Below are 22,222 nucleotides of genomic sequence, written 5' to 3' on the forward strand. Positions count from 1 at the left end.
CTTCTTTTGTTCCATTTTCCTGTTGCCATGGAATACTCCAGCTATTCGGAACAATGTTCCTTTCTCTGTTGCCGAAACCTAATCACTCAAGCACCATCTTCCACACAAGATAGAGACTCTGGAATCAATGTCTTTATTAACCCCCCCCCCCTCCTCCCCTAAAAAACAGCTTGCTGTTGTGATCACCAATCTCCAGTTACCATGTGAAACACCCATTTACCTTTATCTCTGTGTGCAGGCCTGGTGGTTGGCCAGGTAAGAGTTGCAATTTGTTCCATTCTGGAGGGCAAGGACAAGCAGATTCAGATCAAAATCGGTCAAGCGCATAGTATTCTCTTTGACTACTGAGCTGAAAGCTTGGCAATTAATGTAGCATTTAATTTTTTGTAATTTTGTGCCACTAAATCTTTAATAGAGTGACAGAAGCTGTGATGTGGCTTGGTAAACCGTAGTGCCATCTGCTTCATATTTTCTGTTTCTCCATGGCTTGTGAAAGCCTGTCTCCCAGCACGCCTGGCTTGACAATTACACTTCATCCACCTTCAACCACCACAGAGGCCTGCCTGCTGTACACACACACACACACACACACACATATTTTCCCCCTCTCCCGTTATCCCTTCCCCCCAAAACATACCACTGTGGGAAATGAGTCAGCAGCTGGGAGGGAAGCTAACCAGAGAAGCCGGAGCTACGCAAGGGCACCAAAGCGAGCGCCGAGCGCTGGATCGGGAAGAGCACATAATGTAAGCAGCTCTACAAAGACAACAAATGAAAACATGCTGTGGGAGCAGGGCAGGGGCCTGGTGCAGATCATACAGTAATTAGGAAAGAAAGCATGCCGCCAAGTTATTCAGTCCTGAATAAACAGAGCACGGAATCGGTTCAATACTTCTTGCTAGCACGCTCTACAAAAAGATGAGACCAGATTTAAAAAAAAATAGACATTGGTTCAACAACAAAAAATATCTGTCAAATAGACCTCCTTTTCAACTCTACCTTTGAAGAAATAAACAATGAATCACTCTGGAAAAGTGACTGACTGTTTAATTGTGAGAAAGAGGCCATACCCTAACCTTGTGTTTGGTGATGTGGATTAAGATGGATAGAATGCGGCTGGGTTCCATTTTGGAATCATATTCAAAGGAGCGTGGAGTAAAGACAGGTTGAACAGGTTTGCTTCTAAACGGCCCACAGACTCAGATTAACAGGCACCTCTCGTGCCCTGCTATGGGCAGCTGCTAAAAACCCTCCGATACCAGTTCATCTTCTGTCAACCAGCTAAGTGAAAACAACAGTTATTGATGTACTTACTTTTAAAATCACACAATGAAACACATTATGAGGCAATCACAATCAGCCCCAGACTAGTCGGAGTCTCCCTGTGCCAAAGAGCGAAAAGGCAGCATTGAGGCAGCTGTATTAGTATTCAGGCCCATCCCTCCAGTCTCCAGCCCAGGTGTCTGGAGGGAGCTCAGATCCTGGCAGGCCGGGCCTCCCTCTCCTCACCTCTCTGGCTTCTCTGTTGGCTGGGTAAGGGGTGGAGTGCAATGTTCCATCAAAATATTTTCATCACTGAGCAAATTTCAGGTCTGCTGAGTGCAAACTTGAACATTATGAAAATTCTGTGCAACTTCCAGCGTGCGTTTACTGTGAACACTGAGGCTGAACCTGCTTTAAGTTACAGTTTAAGCAGTGGCCAGGTAGACTACTGTGGCTATTTGACCATAATGTAGGCCTACCAGACCATCAAAAACAATTAAGAAAATGATGCATCCCACAACATTTTAAACATGGAAATAGCTGTTCTATCACTCAGCCTAAAGTAGCAGAGAATGTGTTGAGTTCAACGTAGGCATTCCATGGGACTTTGGAGAAGGAAAAAAAAACATGCAGGGCTTGACATTAACCTGTTTATCCACTTGTCCTTCAGACAAGGAGATGCCTGAAAGCATTTGTGTTGCTAGATGCAAGAAACCACTTTACAAAATTAAAATTCATTATTATTCCCATACCATTATTACAGAGAATCAGACACATTATGCTACCCTCTGCCTATTGGCTACTTAGCTTATTTAAGCCAGTCTAAAAATACAACACTGCTTTTAAGACAAAAAAAAGCTCTTTACCTGACTCGCTTTTCAAAGACGTCTAGAGATGTACACATTTTGTGCTCTTGTAGGAAGCAATCACTCCCTTATTGCTGACTACAAAGTATCTATAACTGGGCTAATAACTCACTAACTAGCAAAATATATGAACAAAATGTCCACACGTGGCTACATGCAGCTCTTGCTTTGATCTCAAAACAAGCTCATCTCTATCACGACCACAGCTGTAAACACAGTCCAGTTCAAAGTAAATGGCACAGATCCATATATGGCAATGGTTGATTTGCATTTAGGCCTACGGCAGCTCTGATTGTCGTGCCCAATAAAACCCTACTCCGATTCGTTCTGCCTACAAAAAACTCTTTCATAATTTGTTTTGTTTCGGTATGTCGTATTGAAAGTGGGTAATCTTGCATTGTTTCGATCCCAGTTACCACGGTAAAGGGAAACGTCGATAGTGTTAACGGGGAAAACTCAAGAAAGTTGAACGAAGTTCAATCTCGTTCGTCTCTCCGTGGGCTGATATTTCTTGTAAGCTTTGCGCGGCAGTCTCAGGGCTACTGCGCGCACAGCTTCGAGGGAACGTTGGTGGAGTGTGTCAGACACATTCCTCTGGCAACCAAAGAGAACGAAACAGAGACAGGAAATTAAAGTATAACATCCTTGAGTGTCCATGACTAGAGTAGTGGGGCCGAATGGTATCTACGTTCACTTCTCTCCACTTTCCAGGATTCACACACAGGAAATCGAGCAGGACAAAGGGCATGCCACAACATAATGTTTCTTTCTGTAGAACGACTGAGAAAGTCACTTCTGGTGACAAAAAAAAAGTAAACTTATTTATGTTGACACCATCTGAGATAACTGATTCACGTCTCTGATTAGCGCCACTGCTAATTCTGTTTGCAACAAATATACATTGTAACTTGTCACTGATTTAATGGGATAGTGCAATATTTTGGCAATCAAGCCCTTCGTATACTTACCCAGAGTCAGATGAACTCATTGATACAATTTGTCTCCGTGAGCAGTTTGAATTAAGGAAGTTAAAATGAGTTTTGTGAACCACTGCTAACTAGTGTTAGCGCAATGACTGGACATCTATAATAGCTGCTCCCATAGACTTGCTAGCTGCTCGCATAGACTTCCAGTCATTGCGCTAACACTAGTTAGCAACTTCCTACAAACTGAGCGCAGACATAAAATTGATACCCATGAGTTCATCTGATTCAGGGTAAGTAGAAAAACGGCTTATTTGCCAAAATCTAAATTTAAAAGTGCATCTGGGCAAAAAGGTTCATGTTTAACAATTATTTATTTGAACCCTTTACACATGTGGGAATTGGCCTATATGGATAGGCTAAATGTAAATGTTTCTTAAGGAAGAAACATGAAAATAATGGTAGTACAACAGTTTGGAGATTATGGGAAAATTATTAGACCAAAGTTTAGGACAAAACAGTTTTTATTTAACTAGACCAGTTAAGATCAAATTATTTTTTACAATGACGGCCTACCAAAAGGCAAAAGGCCTCCTGCGGAACGGGGGCTGGGATTAAAAATTACAAAAATAAAATATAAATATAGGACAACACACACATCACGATAACACTACATAACAGACCTAAGACAACATAGCAAGCAAGCAACACATGACAACACAGCATGGTAGCAACACAACAACATGGTAGCAGCACAAAACATTACTGGGCACAGACAACAGCACAGAGGGCAAGAAGGTAGAGACAACAATACATCATGAAAAGCAGCCACAACTGTCAGTGAGAGTGTCCATGATTGAGTCTTTCAATGAAGAGATTGAAATAAAACTGTCCAGTTTGAGTGTTTGTTGCAGCTCGTTCCAGTCACAAGCTGCAGCCAACTTAAAGACGAGTGACCCAGGAATGTGTCCGCTTTGGGACCTTTAAAAGAATGTGACTGGCAGAACGGGTGTTGTATGTGGAGGATGAGGGCTGCAGTAGATATCTGAGATAGTGCGGAGTGAGGCCTAAGCAGGTTTTAGAAATAAGCATCAACTAGTGGGTCTTGCAATGCGTATACAGAGATGACCAGCTTACAGAGGAGTATAGAGTGCAGTGATGTGTCTTACAAGGAACATTGGTGGCAAATCCGATGGCCGAACAGTAAAGAACATCTAGCCGCTCGAGATCACCCTTACCTGCCGATCTATAAATTATATCTCCGTAATCTTGCAAGGGTAGGATGGTCATCTGAATCAGGGTTAGTTTGACAGCTGGGGTGAAGGAGGAGCGATTACAACCGAGGAAACCAAGTCTAGATTTAACTTTAGCCTGGAGCTTTGATATGTGCTGAGAGAAGGACAGTGTACCGTCTATCCATACTCCCATGTACTTGTATGAGGTGACTACCTCAAGCTCTAACCCCTCAGAGGTAGTAATCACACCTGCGGGGAGAAGGGAATTATTTTTACCAAACCACATGACCTTTGTTTTGGAGGTGTTCTGAAGGGCAGAGAAAGCTTGTTTAACTCTAACAAAGCTTTGTTGTAAAGCATTTAACACAAAGTCCGGGCCAGCTGAGTATATGACTATCATCTGCATGTAAATGGATGAGGGCTTCCTACTACCTGAGCTATGTTGTTGATGCAAATTGAGAAAAGCGTAGGGCCTAGGATCGAGCCTTGGGGTACTCCCTTGGTGACAGGCAGTGGCTGAGACAGCAGATGTTCTGACTTTATACACTGCACTCTTGAGGTAGTAATCTAGTCAGTTGATTACAGACAAGTTTTTCCCAACACTTTTGATAAACAGGGCAGAATAGAAATAGGCCTATAACAGTTAAATAAAAGGAGGAAACGTGGCTGCCTTCCAAGCAATGGGAATCTCCCCAGAAAGGAGAGACCGGTTAAAAAAGGTCAGAGATAGGCTTGGCGATGATAGGGGAGGCAAGCTTACAGAAGAAAGGGTCTAAACAAGTGGGCTCCCGAGTGGCGCAGTGATCTAAGACAATGCATCTCAGTGCAAGATGTGTCACTGCAGTAACCTGGTTCGAATCCAGGCCACCCCATAGGGTGGCGCACAATTGGCCCAGTGTCGTCTGGGTTTGGCCAGGGTAGGACATCATTGTAAATAAGAATTTGTTCTTAACCTTTTTGGGATAGGGGGCAGCATTTTCACTTTTGGATGAATTGTGTGCCCAGACGGAACTGCCTCCTACTCTGTCCCAGATGCTAATATATGCATATTATTATTAGTATTGGATAGAAAACACTGAAGTTTCTAAAACTGTTTGAATGATGTCTGTGAGCATAACAGAACTCATATGGCAGGCAAAAACCTGAGAAGAAATCCAAACAGGAAGTGAGAAATCGAAAACAGTGCCTATTGAAATCAAAGTCAGATATGGATGAGGTTGTACTTCCTAGGGCTTCCACTAGACGTCACCATCTTTAGAAACTGGTTTGAGGATTCAACTATAAAGGAGGGGTCCATGAGAGCTCTTTGAGTGAGTGGTTTGGCAGAGGGCCTCGGTCTCATGACGCGCGCTCCCGACAGAGTTTGCTCTCGTTCCAATGCTTTTCTTCAGACAATGAAATTCTCTGGTTGGAACCTTATTGATGATTTATGTTAAAAACATCCTGAAGATTGATTCCATACATCATTTGACTTGTTTTTACGGACTGTAACGGAACTTTGAGTTTTTGTCTGGAGGAAGTGCTCGCGCCTCATGAAGATGGATTACTGGGCTGAACACACTAACCACAAGTGGCTAAATGATGGGCTTTATGGAACAAATCAGTCATTTATTGTCGAACTGGGAATCCTGGGAGTGCCTTCTGATGAATATCATCAAAGGTAAGTGAATATTTATAGTCTTAAAAAAAAAAAACTTATGTGGACTCCAAAATGGCAGAATTTTATTTGGCTAGATTGGGTTCTGAGCGCCGTTCTCAGATTATGCTTTTTCAGTAAAGTTTTTTTGAAATCTGACACAGCGGTTGCAGTAATTAAGGAGAAGTCTATCTTTATTCTGTGAATAACACTTGCATCTTTTATCAATGTTTATTATGAGTATTTCTGCAAAATCACCGGATGTTTTGGAATCAAAACATTACTGCACGTAACGCGTCAATGTACACTGAGAGTTTTGGATATAAATATGCACATTATCGAACAAAACATACATGTATTGTGTAACATGATGTCCTATGAGTGTCATCTGATGAAGATCAAAGGTTAGTGATTAATTTTATCTATATTTCTGCTTTTTGTGACTCCTATCTTTGGCTGGAAATTGGCTGTGTGCGTTTTTGTGACTTGACTCTGACCTAACATAATCATATGTTGTGCTTTTGCTGTAAAGCATTTTTGAAAATCGGACACGATGGGTAGATTAACAAGATGTTTATCTTTCATTTGCTGTATTGGACTTGTTAATGTGTGAAAGTCACATATTTTTGAATTTCGCGCACTGCCTTTTCAGCGGAATGTTGTCGAGCCTGCGCTAGAAAGGTTAACTGACTTGCCTAGTTAAATAAAGGTTAAGTAAACTACATTTAAAAAAAACATCTAACCAAGATGTTTTTTTGGGGTCAAGTTTAATTAAGGAGCTCCTTTAGCACCTCGGACTCAGTGACTGCCTGCAGGGAGAAACTTTGTAGCGGGGCAGGGGAAAAAGAGGGAGAAGTGTCGATAGTTGCATTAGAAGGGGTGGGAGATTAAATGTTGGACGGGCAAGGAGGCATAGCTGAGTCAAATAGGAATCCTGACTTAATGAAGTGGTGATTAAAGAGCTCAGCCATGTGCTTGTCAGTAACAACCACGTCATCAACATTAAGGGGCATGGGCAGCTGTGAGGAGGAGGGTTTATTCTCCAGGTCTTTAACCGTTTTCCAGAACTTCTTGGGGTTAGGACCCACAGAGAGAGCACTGCTCCTTAACTTCTTTGGGACTGGGGGCAGTATTGAGTAGCTTGGATAAAATGGTGCCCAGAGTAAACTGCCTGCTACTCAGGCCCAAAAGCATATCATTAGTAGATTTGGATAGAAAACACTCTGAAGTTTCTAAAACTGTTTGATGATGTCTGTGAGTATAACAGAACTCATATGGCAGGCAAAAACCTGAGAAAAAAATCCAACCAGGAAATGGGAAGTCTGAGGTTTGTAGTTTTTCAAGTCATTGCCTATCGAATATACAGTGTCTATGGGATCATATTGCACTTCCTAAGGCTTCCCCTAGAGGTTAACAGTCTTTAGAACCTTGTTTGAGGCTTCTACTGTGAAGTGGGGGCGAATGAGAGCTGTTTCAACCAGGTGTCTAGCAGAGTGCCATGAGCTGATCACGCGCGCTCCCGTGAAAGGTTGCTGCGTTCCATTGCATTTCTAAAGACAAAGGAATTCTCCGGTTGGAACATTATTGAAGATTTATGTTAAAAACATCCTAAAGATTGATTCTATACATCCCTTGACATGTTTCTACGAACTGTAATAGAACCTTTTTGACATTTCGTCTGAACAAGTGATCGCGCATTATGCATTTGGATTACTGGGCTAAACGCGCTAACAAAAAGGAGGTATTTGGACATAAATTATGGACTTTATCGAACAAAACAAACATTTATTGTGGAACTGGGATTCCCGGGAGTGCATTCCGATCAAGATCATCAAAAAGGTAAGTGAATAACGCTATTTCTGACACCTCTCCTTCTTTGGGAAATGGTTGGATGTTTTTGTGACTAGCGCTGACCGAACATAATCGCAAGGTGTGCTTTCGCCGTAAAACCATTTTGAAATCTGACATAGCGGTTGCATTAAGGAGAAGTTAAAGTTATTTCCATGTATAACACTTGTATATTTTATCAATGTTTATTATGAGTATTTCTGTAATTTGATGTGGCTCTCTGCACTTTCAGCGGATGTTTGTTTGAGACAATGCATTTCTGATCATAACACACCAATTTCAAATTAGTTTTTTTGACAAAGATTAACTTTATCGAACAAAACGTACATTTATTGTGTAACATGAAGTCCTGTAAGTGCCATCTGATGATCATCAAAAGGTTAGTGATTAATTTAAATAGCTATTTCTGATTTTGTGAGCACTCTCCTTGGCTGGAAAATGGCTATATGGTTTTCTGTAACTAGGTGCTGACCTAACTTTTGGTGTGCTTTTGCTGTAAAGTTGTTCTGTTGTTTTGAATTTGGCGCCCTGCAATTTCACTGGCTGTTGGCGAGGTGGGATGCTCCCATCCCACATATCCCAGAGAAGTTAAAGTAACTAACTTTGGCCTTCCAGATAGCCTGAGTGCACTTATTTCTCATTTGCCTGAGCATTTTCGCCAAATGCAATTGTTGAGGTGGAGTAACTCTGCAAGATCACGGTCGAACCAGGGGCTGAACCTGTTTTTAATTATATTTTTCTATTTGTTAATAATACCACTGAAAATATTTAAAAAATAAGTTCCAAGCGTCTTCGACAGACGACAGTCTTCAAGCTGATTCTATACCATTTTACAGAGGCCAGTTCATTAGTTTTTTTTAGCAAGTGTCAATGACAAATCAGGACAGGTTGTTTCACTGAGCAGCCATTACAAACACAGGCTGTTAAATAGTGATCACTAAGGTCATTAGAGAAACCACTGGACTGATACCTATCAGAATTATTTGTGATGATAACATCGAGGAGAGTAGTCTTTTCTGGGTATTTGGAGTCATACCTTGTGGGATTGGTAATAATCTGAGAAAGATTTAGGGAGTCCCATTGCTTTAGGACTTGGTCAGGTGTTTTAAGCATGTCCCAGTTTAGGTCACCTAGCAGGACAAATTCAGACAGTGTAAGGGGCTAGGAGAGCTCTTAGGGCAGGTGGGGTACAGGCCGGTGAGGATGGAGGACGATAGCACCCAGCAACAGTCAACAAAGAACTACTTGAAAGTTTAATGCTTAGAACCGACAAATCAAATAGTTTGGGGACAGTTCACCTGACAGAAGACTGGATCCAAACATTACACTGTTGATTTGAGAATTTTACATTTACTCTACTTTTCGCCGCATTTGTTGATAACCAAGTCAGAAAAAATACTGGATACATTGAGTAAAATCATAAGAACATTCCTGGAAAATGTGGGGTCGGTGCAACATAAGACAAAAAATGACAAGGCTTGAATGAGGTCTAACTGGTGTCTCCAAGTGGCCACACACCTTTTCAACGTGTGCACAGTAATCTCAATGCACTTTTATGACTCAAAGAAGAGTCTTCAACTATAAGGTGTTTTTTTGAGCTCTCCTAGCTGTGCCGTTGAGGAACTACAGCAAGCACACTGGTAGTTTTATTTGGAACACAGCACTGCATCCCTGCCATCACACAAATCCGGTTGTTGTTTACGCTATCCAAAAACAACCCATTATAATTGGCAATCTGAGTCATAGATTCATTCTGTTCATAACAACCCAGGGTATGACGACATGTCATCTGGTAACTGTACATCAAACATAGTGATCCTAAACATTGACACTGTACAGTGCCTTCAGAAAGAATTCATAACCCTTTACTTACTACACATGAAAGTTATGTTTTTCTCACCAGCTATATACAATACCCCATAACGACAAAGTGAAAACATGTTTAAATTTCTTTTTGCAAATGTATTTCAAATTAAATACAGATCTATCTCATTTACATAAGGAGTCACACCCCTGAGTCAATACTTTGTAGAAGCACCATCGGCAGCAATTACATCTGTGAGTCTTTCTGGGTACATCTGTAAGAGCTCTCCACAGCTGGATTGTGCAACATTTGCCAATTATTATTTTCAAATAATTTCAAGCTCTATCAAATTAGTTGTTGATCATTGCTAGACAACCATTTTCAGATATTGCCATAGATTTTCATGTGGATTTAAGTCAATTCAAGATTTAACGCGGCCCCTCAGAAACATTCGCTGTCTTCTTGGTGAGCAACTCTAGTGTAGAGCACCTCTAGCCTTTGTGTTTTAGTTCCTTTTCCTGCTGAAAGGTGAATTAATCTCCCAGTGTCTGGTGTAAAGCAGACAACCAGGTTTTCCTCTACGATTTTGCCTGTGCTTAGCTCCAATCCAATCCATTTTTTTTTTTTATTCCGAAAAACTCCCTGGTCTTTAATGATTACAAGAATACCCATAACATGATGCAGCCACCACTAAGCTTGAACATATGGATAGTCATATTCAGTAATGTGTTGTATTTGTCACACCTATTCCCGCTCTCCCTCTCTAGCGCTCGAGGGCACCAGGCTGCCCTTCATTACGCACACCATCACTACGAGCATCAGCGCTCATTGGACTCCCTTACTTTATTGATTGCCCCTCTATATCTGTCTGCTCCTCAGTTTGCTCCCCATGTCAGCATTGTCGTTTATGTTTCCCCTGTCCAGACGCTGTCCGTTGACTAAATGTTCACTCCCTGTACCTGCTTCTCATCTCCAGCGTCTGTCCTTATAGTATTGGATTTGCCCCAAACATAGCACTTTGTATTCAGGACAAAAAGGTAATAGCTCTGCCACATTTACTGCAGTATTACTTTAGTGCCTTGTTGCAAACAGGATACATATTTTTTCCTTCTTTCCACAATGTCAATTAGGTTAGTATTGTGGAGTAACTACAATATTGTTGATCCATACTCAGTGCCATTTTCCTTTTCTCTGAAGATTAACTCATTCCCAACTCCAAATGTCTACCCAGACTTCAACAGGAATGAGCAGCACAGTACAATAGTTTAGTCAGCCACTCTGGACAGTGAATTAACTGGATAAACTACAGTGTACTTACCTCGGTACTGCACACAGTATCTACAACAGGATAATAACACACCTGGAACTGGGGAGTGTTACCGCTCTCTACTATAATTCTACAACATGTGGTCATAGCATTGGTGTCAAGGTGAATGTGAATGTCAGCAGATACAGATTGCCGGGTGTGCTGTTTGTTAGACCTGTGGTTCACAGTTTGAACATAGCTCTGTGTGTCACACCACTCCATAATTTTCTTCAGATTAGGCCACACCTAGAAAACACAATTCCAACTGTACAGAGAACAGAGGAGTTAACCCTTTCCTTACCTCTGCCTATGACACAATCAAATGTTTCAAAAGCCCTTTGAAATAGGGCTGGGAGATATGTCCTGAAAATCATATAGCATTTTTTATTTATTTTTATTTATGGGCGATTCAAGATCTAAATAAGCTTTGTTGCACAATTAAAAAAAGGTCAATACACTGCATTTCAGTCAGGTATACAGTCAGGTATAATCAAATTAATTCAGGGCTTGTAAAATTATATTTAGGCTAAATAAGCCTTCCAAAACCATAAGACCCACTAATCATTTTATTTGATCAAATTAGTTTAACCTACTTTTTTTTGCAATAATCACCGATCTGGCTTTCAAGTCTGTCTATGACATGGTTTCAATTAGGAAAACGTGGCGCCGGACATTTGACCAGCAGCATTTTAATTTACCGGACATTTGAGAACTTGACCGTACCCATATGCATAGGTTGCGTAACCTGATTGGGGCATCCACCTACGGTGCTCAGAATGACAGAAATCACATTTATATTAGGGTAATTCATATAATCAGAACATGCAAGTCGAGGATGAACGATGTGCGGTCCTTCTTACCGAATTCTGATGTGCACTTTGAAGATGTTAGAATAACTGTATTTTTCTCAGCCAGCAAGACGAGTAACGAACAGCAAAATCACTGGCCTTTGTCAACCAACTATCCCCTATAGTAGAAAAGTTTACCTATTCTATTGGTCAGCTTGTCAAGAAAGAAATAGCCTATTCCAAACAGACTCTGGGACAGTTGTGAGATGATAGAGTCCAAATTCATACAACCAGTTACCTTAAAAAGCAATTAGTCTGATGCAACAGATGAGAATGTTAAGGATTCTTGCGATACAGGCATTTGGAACAGCGCACCAAAACATGCATTCAAATTAATTTGATTGATCACCCAGTCATTCTTTGAAGTAAGAATAAAAGCTACGCAATATGACATAAAACGATAGATTGCGCAAAGAGATATCTTGAAGATAAAACGTGTGGAAAAGACTAAGGTATAACCCCAGTGTTTATGTTGACCATTTATCACGAGGCCTGTACAGAAGGTTGAGACTGCTGCAGCAACAGACTACTACCGACTCAGCTGCTATGGGAATGCAGTATATCGTATCCAACGCCCCATCTAGGTGCTCTGTTATCCAAATATTAACATGAAGATATTTCCCCCCCCAACATTGCATTAATGCATTGACTGACTGAGGAACCTGCGGCAATACCAACATTTCGACTACAGGAGCAGAAAGGAGCAGAAGTGGTCTGTCCTATATTATCTGGCATACAGAAATATGACAGTGTGCACGTGTCAACAAGCCAGTGGGTAGTCTCCGGGTAGTATAGCAGGCAGTAAACAAAAAAGGTCCAACGTAACTTTGACGTAATTGTCACCTAGTAATTAAACCTTAACCATTATGGCACTTCAGGTTGGAATACTCAGCTTCTTTGTTGTTGTTTTTATAGTTAGTCATTTGTTTTACACCTTTATTCTCCACAATTTTGTGATTGCGATCTGGTCTCGTCGCTGCAACTCCACAACTGGCTGTGGGAGAGGCGAAGGTGGAGTCATGTGTCCTTTCCTTCTTATTTATATTTACTTTTGATACTTAAGAATATTTTAAACAAAATACTTTGACTTTTACTCAAGTAGTATTTTACTGGCTGACTTTTACTTGAGTAACTTTCTATTTAAAAAAAAAAAAAAAGTAGCTATACTGTTACTCAAGGACGACAATTAGGTACTTTTCCCACCACTGGTCAGAGGCAACACAGTTCAACTGATGACCGAGGTCAGCCTGCAGGCACCCGGCCCGACACAAGGAGTTGCTCGAGCGAGATGAGCCAAGTAAAGCACCCCTGGGCAAACCCTCCCCTAACCCGGACGAAGCAGGGCCATTTGTGCGCCGCTCTATGGGATTCCCGGTCACGGACGGTTATGACCCCAGGCTGTAGTGACTCCGCAACACTGCGATGCAGTGCTTTAGACCGCTGCGCCACTCGGGAGGCCCGGAATACTCAGCCTCTGATGGGTACAAAGCATCAACTTAAGTTGAGATTCCTTAAGTAATGCACAACCTCTATTTTTAATGATGCATCAAAGCCGAACAAGCAGATTAAGTACAGAGCTAATGGGATAGGAGTACAGGTGTCTGAAAATCAGTCTCAACGAATTTACAATCCATTCATTTGCGAAAAACAAACAGTAACTCTCCATATGTGCAGCTGCAAACTGTCTTTTGAGCCTCGGTCAAGGAACATGTTCAGAATGGAAGTCTCCTGCAGCAGCTTGACAAAGAAGACCTTTCTTCCTCAGACGACAGGTCCCCTGTACAGGCTCAGGTTGCACACAAAGACCTAAATCCTGCTGCAGGCTGTAGCACAAAGCACTTCAACTCTCCTCTGATAGCAGGCCAGGGCTCCAGAGAGGCCCACCATGCCACGCCAGGCAGGGCCAGCTCAAACCAGCACACTGTCTGAGGCATTGTTGACTGAATACCCTAGTCAAGCACTACTAGTGAGGTAAACTAGAATCATTCTGTATTGTGCCAGAGGTGAGGACAGACTGGTGTTGAAAATTAAATGGAAAGACCCTTCGGTTGAAGACCAAACTGTCAAATGCAAATCTTTCTGCTTTCCAGATAATTGAAAAAGACAACAGTTGTGATTAGACAGTCAATCCCCTTTTTCAACTGATATTCAAACACCAACAGCAAGGGCCAACCTGTCACCGAAATTACTCCTATTGCAAAAGGAGAGTGTCTTTTCTCCTGAGAGGCCTGTTTGAGAGGGAAAGAACTCTGCTTACATAACTTTACTCTCTAGGCAAGTAAGGCTACAATTGCGGAAACAAATTGTTAAGTATTGTAACAGAAGCCATCCCTGCTTGCAATATCATCGTTGACGTTTAAAGGAAAGACCAGAGGAAGCATTCCACTTTCGAGTCAACACATAGCAGAAGACGCATCTCATCCTCGTGTTGTTAAGAGATACTCCAGGGTGGAGTGTTTTCAGGAAGTGCATGCTTGAGGAAAACCTAAAGTGCCGTGCCCACTTCAAACTGTCTGGAAGCAGTTCAATCATGACTCATCTAAAATAGGACACCCACCATTTTACAGATGGCACCCTAAGGAGTATAGAAGGCAAAAAAAATGAAGGGTGCGAAAAAGCTTGCGGAAAACAATCTTTCATTAATAACTAGTAAACACTTTGTCCCAGACACATGCCATGCCATCTACCTTCAGCCTGTTAGAATTGAGAAACAAGGAGGGAAGAATGATGAGCAGCACATGCCAGGGCAAGACCAAAACGAAGAATCCACCATTTCACAACCACGGGAAGAACAGTCAACCAACAGATGTCACGTCACACTTACGACCTAGTCCTAACAAGGAAACGCCCTTTAACCTTAGCGTTACCTGGACAAAAAGACTGGTGATCATAAATCGATCCATCGTTTGTACAGGAGTTTAGAAGTAATGCATTCTTCACTGAAACAGTGTTTGATAATGGAGTTTGCAATGGCTTGAATTTCTGAACACATTTGTGTATCTCTTCACTCACACTGTTACTGAGCTCTATCAATATGTGAACTGTTACTGTAACACAATGACGTGAAGTGTAACGCTAGGCTAATCTCTGCTATGTCGTCCCTAGGACAGATGCAGCACACTGTTTGTGTCATCCTCCAGGTCAGCTACTGGCCCCCCTCTCACGGGACCCCCTCCCTAGGACCCTATGTCAGGCCAATTGGGGCCATCCACACCCTGAGATAACACACGAGGCCCTGGATAAACATTGACCAGTATATAGGCTGTGGAATGCCCTGAAGTGATTTTTTTCCCCCCTGATCTGCCAAAATTGTTGATAAGCTGTGTTGATGGGAGATATCACCCAACACCCCCCATGCCCAGCCCACTTCATTTTGACGCCTTTCACAAATTAGTTTTAGGCCATATAGCCCAGCCCCATCTCAATATTTTTCAAACCTATGGGCAATTCACGATTTGTATATATATACAAATATATATATATATATATATATATATTTGTTTTCTCTAAATAAGCTTTGTTGTACAATTAAAAGGTCAAATACACTGCATTTAAAAACAGTCAGCAATAATCTAATGATTTCGGAGCTTGTGAGGCTGAACGTACACTACATTCAAATGTTTGGGGGTTCGATTACAGGCTCAAAATGGCCAGAAACAAATAACTTTCTTCTGAAACTAGTCAGTCTATTCTTGTTCTGAGAAATGAAGGCTATTCTATGTGAGAAATTGCCAAGAAATGGAAGATCTCGTACAACACTGTGTACTACTCCCTTCACAAAACAGTGCTAACTGGCTCAGAATAGAAATAGTGGGAGGCCCCAGTGCACAACTGAGCAAGAAGACAAGTACATTAGTGTCTAGTTTGAGAAACAGACACCTCACAAGTCCTCAATTGGCAGCTTCATTAAATAGTACTTAGCTAACACAACGTGTCATTGGAACACAGGAGTGATGGTTGCTGATAATGGGCCTCTATATGCCCCTGTAGATACTCCATTAGAAATCAGCCGTTTCCAGCAACAATAGTCATTTACAACATTAACAAAGTTTACACTATATTTCAGATCAATTTTGGAGGGATGGAGGGGGAAAAGTGCTTTTCTTTCAAAAACAAGGACATTTCTAAGTGACCCCAAACTTTTGAACGGTAGTGTACGCATTCCACAACCATAAGACCCACTAATAATGTCATTATTTATCAAAATAGTTGCATCTGCTGTTTTTCCCCCAAACAATCACTGAACTAGCTTTCAGGTTGGTCTATAAAAAAAAGCCCTTTTTGTTAGAAATTTTACCATTCACTAATAACGTAGCAGGCATTATAGAAAATTAACACCATTCTCATAAACAAGTCCACGTGCTAGTGAGTAGCCAGCTAATATTTATATTTCAAGTTTGGCTAATTTGGATCTGAATTCAGCTAACAGTTGTATTGTTATGAACACAACATTCTGTCTGTCTCCAACTGTTTGAACAACATGCTAGCCTGTCCAGTTTGTTCAAATGTTGAAATCAATTGGCCTGCCTTGTTTCTAAAGAATGAGAACAAGTTGCCAATTCCTCACATAAATTGTTTTACGCTTATTGCACATTTATAAAACACAGATTACACAGCTAGTATAACAATCTTTATTTGACAAAAAATCTGCTAGCGATACGTGGTACCATAATGCGCGTGCGACTAACTGAGCATTCATTTTCCAGAATGTTCATTGGTACATCTGTTTCAGTAGTGTCTGCTCTGTTTCAAATCATGAGGAGTTGAAACATTTAAAAAAAGGTTATGGTTCGAAACTTCTCATCTATTACAGAAAAATAATGTCTCCCATGTGTTTTGGTGTCCATATGACCCATTCTGTTGGACCAAACCTTTAATGCAAATAGCAAGTTGAAACCGTTTGTCAGAGATGGGATATCCCATCTGTTGTTGTTGTGAGTCGTAGGAGGAGAGGCTTGGGTGAATGAGGCGAAGCAAGAGGTTTCACTCTCGCCAAAATCTGTCCAAAATAAGCCCAATGCATTTCTATGCTCTTATTTTTAACCTAAGATTGTCACCTGCCTTCCCGCCTTTGGGACAACGACTCCCATTATTAGGGCGGAGACATGAGCATCTCGTCATTATATACAGATCTCTGGTGTAAATGGGAAGGTGCACAGCACAGAAGGAGCGAACAAGACCGAAAAGACAACGTGAGAACAAGTGTACATAAACGCTCATAAAAACAACGCTACAGGCATTAGGAATGAACATAAATTCAAATTAACTTGATATATCGCCCAGCCCTACATTCCCATGAGTGCCAGTGGTAAAGGTGAATGCCATGCACAGATAAGAGTACCCTCTAGCTTACCATCTTCAAGTCACTCACCAGCAGTGAACTGAGCATATTGACCAGGCGGATCATTAACACAATAGATAGGAGGGAGTTGAGGGCAGGAATGTGTTTGTTCCCAAAAGGATTTAAGTTCCGCTCGCTCGTAAAAGGTAGAGTAAATAGGGAATTCTTGGTTTTACCATCCCCACCATTATCATGAAATTACTTGGCACCGGTCAGTAAAATGAGATCATACGAGTTGAATTAACATCTACACATCTTGTTGGTCAAGACAAGAGTCCTTACATGTTGACTAGGCTTGGGTGATATACCGTTTATAGCGTATACCGGGGAATTTCGAAATACTGACGGTATGATTTTCAATACCATTTGGGTTTGAGGGCACCCTCGTCTTGCGGTGGCGAGGGCTACGCCACTGCTTTTACGGTATATAGGTTAAGTATAACCATTTTTTTTAATCCAACACGTGTCAATAAATTATATCCAGCTCAGGGCTCCAGCTATGCATTTGATTTGCTAACTTGCTAGTTAAGTGGCTACATGTCAAGATGAAGCTTCTTGGTTACAGCAGAGACATTCAATCCCCCCCTGGATTGCCTAAATTCTTGTGCGTAAATAAAAAAATAAATACATACATACAGTACCATTCAAAAGTTTAACACACCTAATCCAGGGTTTTTCTTTATTTATACTATTTTCTACAACGTAGAATAATAGTGAAAACATAAAAACTATGAAATAACACATATAGTAACCAAAAAAAGTGTTAAACAACTCAAAATATATTTTATATTCTTTAAAAAGTAGCCACCCTTTGCCTTGATGACAGCTTTGCACGCTCTTGGCATTCTCTCAGCCAGCTACATGAGCTAGTCACCTGGAATGCATTTCGATTAACAGGTGTGCCTTGTTAAAAGTTAATTTGTGGAATTTCTTTCCTTAATGCGTTTGAGCCAATCAGTTGTGTTGTGACAAGGTAGGGGTGGTATACAGAAGATAGCCCTATTTGGTAAAAGACCAAGTCCATATTATGGCAAGAACAGCTCAAATAAGTAAAGAGAAACTACAGTCCATCATTACTTTAAGAAATTAGGTCAGTCAATTTCAAGACCTTTGAAAGTTTATTCAAGTCCAGTCGCAAAAACCATCATGCGCTATGACGAAACTGGCTCTCATGAGGACCACCACAGGAAAGGAAGACACAGAGTTACCTCTGCTGCAGAGGATAAGTTAATTTCAGCCCAAATAAATGCTTCAGAGTTCAAGTAACAGACACATCTCAACATCAACTGTTCAGCAGAGACTGCGTGAATCAAGCTTTCATGGTCGAACTGCTGCAAAGAAACCACTACTAAAGAACATCAATAAGAAGAGACTTGCTTGGGCCAAGAAACATGAGCAATGGACATTAGACCGGTGGAAATCTGTCCTTTGAGTCCAAATTTGGGATTTTTGTTTCCAACCGCATGTGTGATTCCCACCGTGAAGCATGGAGGAGGAGGTGTGATGGTGTGGGGTTGCTTTGCTGGTGACACTGTATGTGAGGTATTTCAAATTCAAGGCACACTTAACCAGCATGGCTACCATAGCATTCTGCAGCGAAACGCCATCCCATCTGGTTTGGGACGGTCATTTGTTTTTCAACCGGGCAATGACCCAACACACCTCCAGGCTGTGTAAGGGTTATTTGACCAAGGAGTGATGGATTGCTCCATCAGATGACCTGGCCTCCAATCACATGACCTCAATCCAATTGAGATGGTTTGGGATGAGTTGGACCACAGAGTGAAGGAAAAGAAGCCAACAAGTGCTCAGCATATGTGGGAACTCCTTCAAGACTGTTGGAAAAGCATTCCAGGTGAAGCTGGATGAGAGAATGCCGAGTGTGCAAAGTTGTTATCAAGGCAAAGGGTGGCTACTTTGAAGAATATAAAATATATTTTGATTTGTTTAACACTTTTTTTGGTTACTACATGCTTCCATACGTGCTATTTCATAGTGTTGATGTCTTTACTATTATTCTACAATGTATAAAAATAAAGAAAAACCCTTGAATGAGTAGGTGTCCAAACTTTTGACTGGTACTATAGAGATATAGAGATATATATATATATATATATATATATATATATAATATAGTATGGTACAGAAACAGTATGAAAGTCTGAATACTGCCCAACCCTAATGTTCAAAGGCTGATTCACAGTGAATGGAAATCATCATTCCCCAAGAGTAGGCCTCCAACCAACCATCAACAAGTCATCGGAAGAGCCATGATGAGGTTGTTTATACTGTACAGTACAGTTAAGTCAGGGTTCCAACACGTCACTCCAGTTCCCTCCCGACTGTCCTCATTCAGCTGGGGTTCACACAGACCCCTTACGTAATGTCAACAATGTTTCCATAAATACAGCGTGGAGCATTCTGGACTAACATCTGGAAATGTCTCCACTACTACTAGCCTAGTTTCCACAACATTGTTAACAAGAGAAATATGTGACCCTCAGACACACCAGCTTTAGGCAATGCCTCAGTAATTACAGAAGCTTAAACACCCCATAGTTTGGGTTCTCATCCATGACACGCTTCACCTGATACAGTGCTACAGCAGCCATAACATCATCATGTGTAACAAAGACACTCATTTCCTATGTGGGATCTGTCAATCAAGGCACCAAAGAATGCCCTCCACAAATAAGTCAACAACCTGAGCGAAAGTAGACTTCCTTGGTTAATAAATTTGATCCAAAAGGGCGCCAGCTGTGACATTGTCCAGTATATTACCACATGTACAATTGACCTCTCTCAGAACTTTTAGGCCAGACAAAAGCTAGCTAGCTACCATGAATAGAAACCATATTGTAATGTTCACATTCTCTAAGACCACAAAATGAAAGCAATTAACATCAACTTCACTTCAGATTATCAATGTAACATTCCCTCTTCTCAATGCTTACCCGTATCGGTGACGTTGAAAACGTGATCTTCCTCAGTGGTTCCGGTTCCTCCTCATCATCTGAAAGCCCAGGGGCCTCCTCATACTCCTCCTCACAGAGCTGCTCTTCATTCTCCTCCTCGAGGGTCTGGTCAGTATCTCCATCATCCACAAATGCTGTGTTCTCTCTACCATATGCCACTGGGGAAATCTTGCCCCTTCTGCCCTGTTCCTCCTCAGCAACCTCCTCCTCCGCATTTTCCTCCTTGTAATCCGCGGTTTGATTTACAGGATTCGTGTCTTCTCTCCACTCCTCTTTCAATTCATGCCGTGACTCCTCAAATCGACTTCCTTCTTCCTTCTCCAGTGTAATCTCTGTCTCCTTGCCGTCATCTTTCTCTGAGATCGGCTGATGGTGGTCATCCTTCTGACTGATCACCTTTGGTGGCGATTCTTTTAGCTCAACTTTGATCTCTTTTGGGGGTTGAACATGCACTTCCTCAAAAACATCGTCTTCAATATTCTCCTCTTCGTTCTCCTCGCTCTCTGATGACTCATTCTGTACCACTACGAGCTCAGCCCGGACCGTGCCAGGCAGAGACGAGGCCTGGGTAGGTGGCTTTTCCCTGGTGGGACTCCGTGCCACATGCCCATCACTCTTGGCACTGTTGGAGGTTTTGGCCCTGTTGCTACTGTAAAAGCTATTGGTAAACACAGTAGGCTGTTTTTGATCCCTGGGGGGTGGACTGGAGGGTTTTACTACGTCGCTACCCACAGATGGTCTACTGAAACCGTCACTGGTTGAGGGGGAGCGCTTGTAAGCGCTTTGGCCACCTGGGGATACGGGCTCTGGGGAGATGGGCTTTGGAGTGGCATTGGCTGTTGTTGGGAATGTTTTGTGAGTAGTGTTATTGAATGGGGAAGTTGGTTTGAGAATGACACCGGTAACTATGGAGGTAGGTTTGTTAGTGGCATCATTAGTTGGAATGGTGGATTTGTTAAAACTGTCCCTTGTAGGAGATGTAGGCATTGAGCGATCTGAGAGACTGCATACTTTAGACAACATCTCTGTGGCTTTTGCCTCATTGTCACTGTCCACAATGAAGTTGTCTAGCCGTCTGGACATGGGTCCAGCTTTCAGTGACACCCTGGACACATGTTTAGTCTCCTCAGTATCGCTCCTCTCATCTGGCTGGCTTCTCGTCACTGGAGTGGGACCAGGCTCTGTTTTGATGTTGCTAATTTCAGTGGACCCTGATAATCTCCTGGTACTTTTCCCCCCATCACACACACTGCCCAGGGGCACCCGGCTTACAACTCTGTTGGGAGACTTCTCCACTGCGGGTTGTTCTTTGATAGTCCTCTCAAAGAGTTTCCTGGTCGAAGAGAACTTCTCTGCCAAAGCTGTTTTGTCAACTTCGACATCTTCTCCCTTGGGGGTTTTGTCTAGACTTGGAGATTCTGGGCTAGTGGCACAGCTCAAACTTGTTTTGTGTGTGGTGACTGCAAATGGCACATTTGGTGGGGAGACCTGGGACAAATCAGCTTTCAACGTTGTTTTCACCTCTTGAATCTCTTGTTGCTGGCCATCCATCTGGAGGAAAATATTCTTTATCTTGTTTATCCGATTGCCTAAATGCCTCCCCCTCGTGTCCTCCTGTGTGTCGTTAGAGCCATTTGCATATGACTTTGCAGCACCGTCTGATTTCGTCCCATCAAAAGTACACTTAATAGCGTGGAAGTCCGACTTGTAAGCATTTCTATGCGGGGACGCACTCCTCAGCGCCCTTTCTCCTTTGCTCTCGGCTTTTATCATTTTCAAATATTTACTGGGAGTATCTTGGGAAGAGGCGATAGAAGTTAAACTTCTGAGTGTTTCTTGTTCCCCTATTGTTGTTCTCAGTCGACCAGTGCCATGGATCCGTCAGATTATTCGGCGTCTTGGTCAGGGAGTCTAAATCATGCGTAACGTGGTGGTCATCTACAGAGACAAGAGGAAAATACACTTTCAAAACCTAGCTGTTAGTACTATTTGAGCCTATCCAAAGCAACTTCCTATATACCTTGCAATCGCATTCTTCCGGCTGCTTCAAAGCAAATTACTTTCCCCTCACCACTACATTGTCGTAGACCAACTTCTTTAATTATTGAACGTGAGTGGGCTTTTAAGAGCCTATGATAATTCGTAGCCGGTCAAACACTGACAATAAAAGTCAGCTA

General features: G+C 41.9%; 1 protein-coding gene across 2 annotated transcripts in view; it reads right to left on the reverse strand.

Annotated features, from left to right (window-relative positions):
• LOC109866697 (neurabin-1) overlaps positions 1–22,222 on the reverse strand; it is a 45,091-nt gene that overhangs the window by 22,538 nt on the left and 331 nt on the right. For both annotated transcript variants that reach the window (XM_020455500.2, XM_020455491.2), the window contains exon 2: positions 20,025–21,983. In XM_020455500.2, coding sequence (XP_020311089.2) covers positions 20,025–21,818 — 1,794 coding nt within the window. In that variant the 5' untranslated portion in view covers positions 21,819–21,983. The remainder of the gene's footprint in view (positions 1–20,024; positions 21,984–22,222) is intronic.

This window comes from Oncorhynchus kisutch, linkage group LG2 (genome assembly GCF_002021735.2).
Source record: "Oncorhynchus kisutch isolate 150728-3 linkage group LG2, Okis_V2, whole genome shotgun sequence".
Taxonomy (NCBI): Eukaryota; Metazoa; Chordata; class Actinopteri; order Salmoniformes; family Salmonidae; genus Oncorhynchus; species Oncorhynchus kisutch.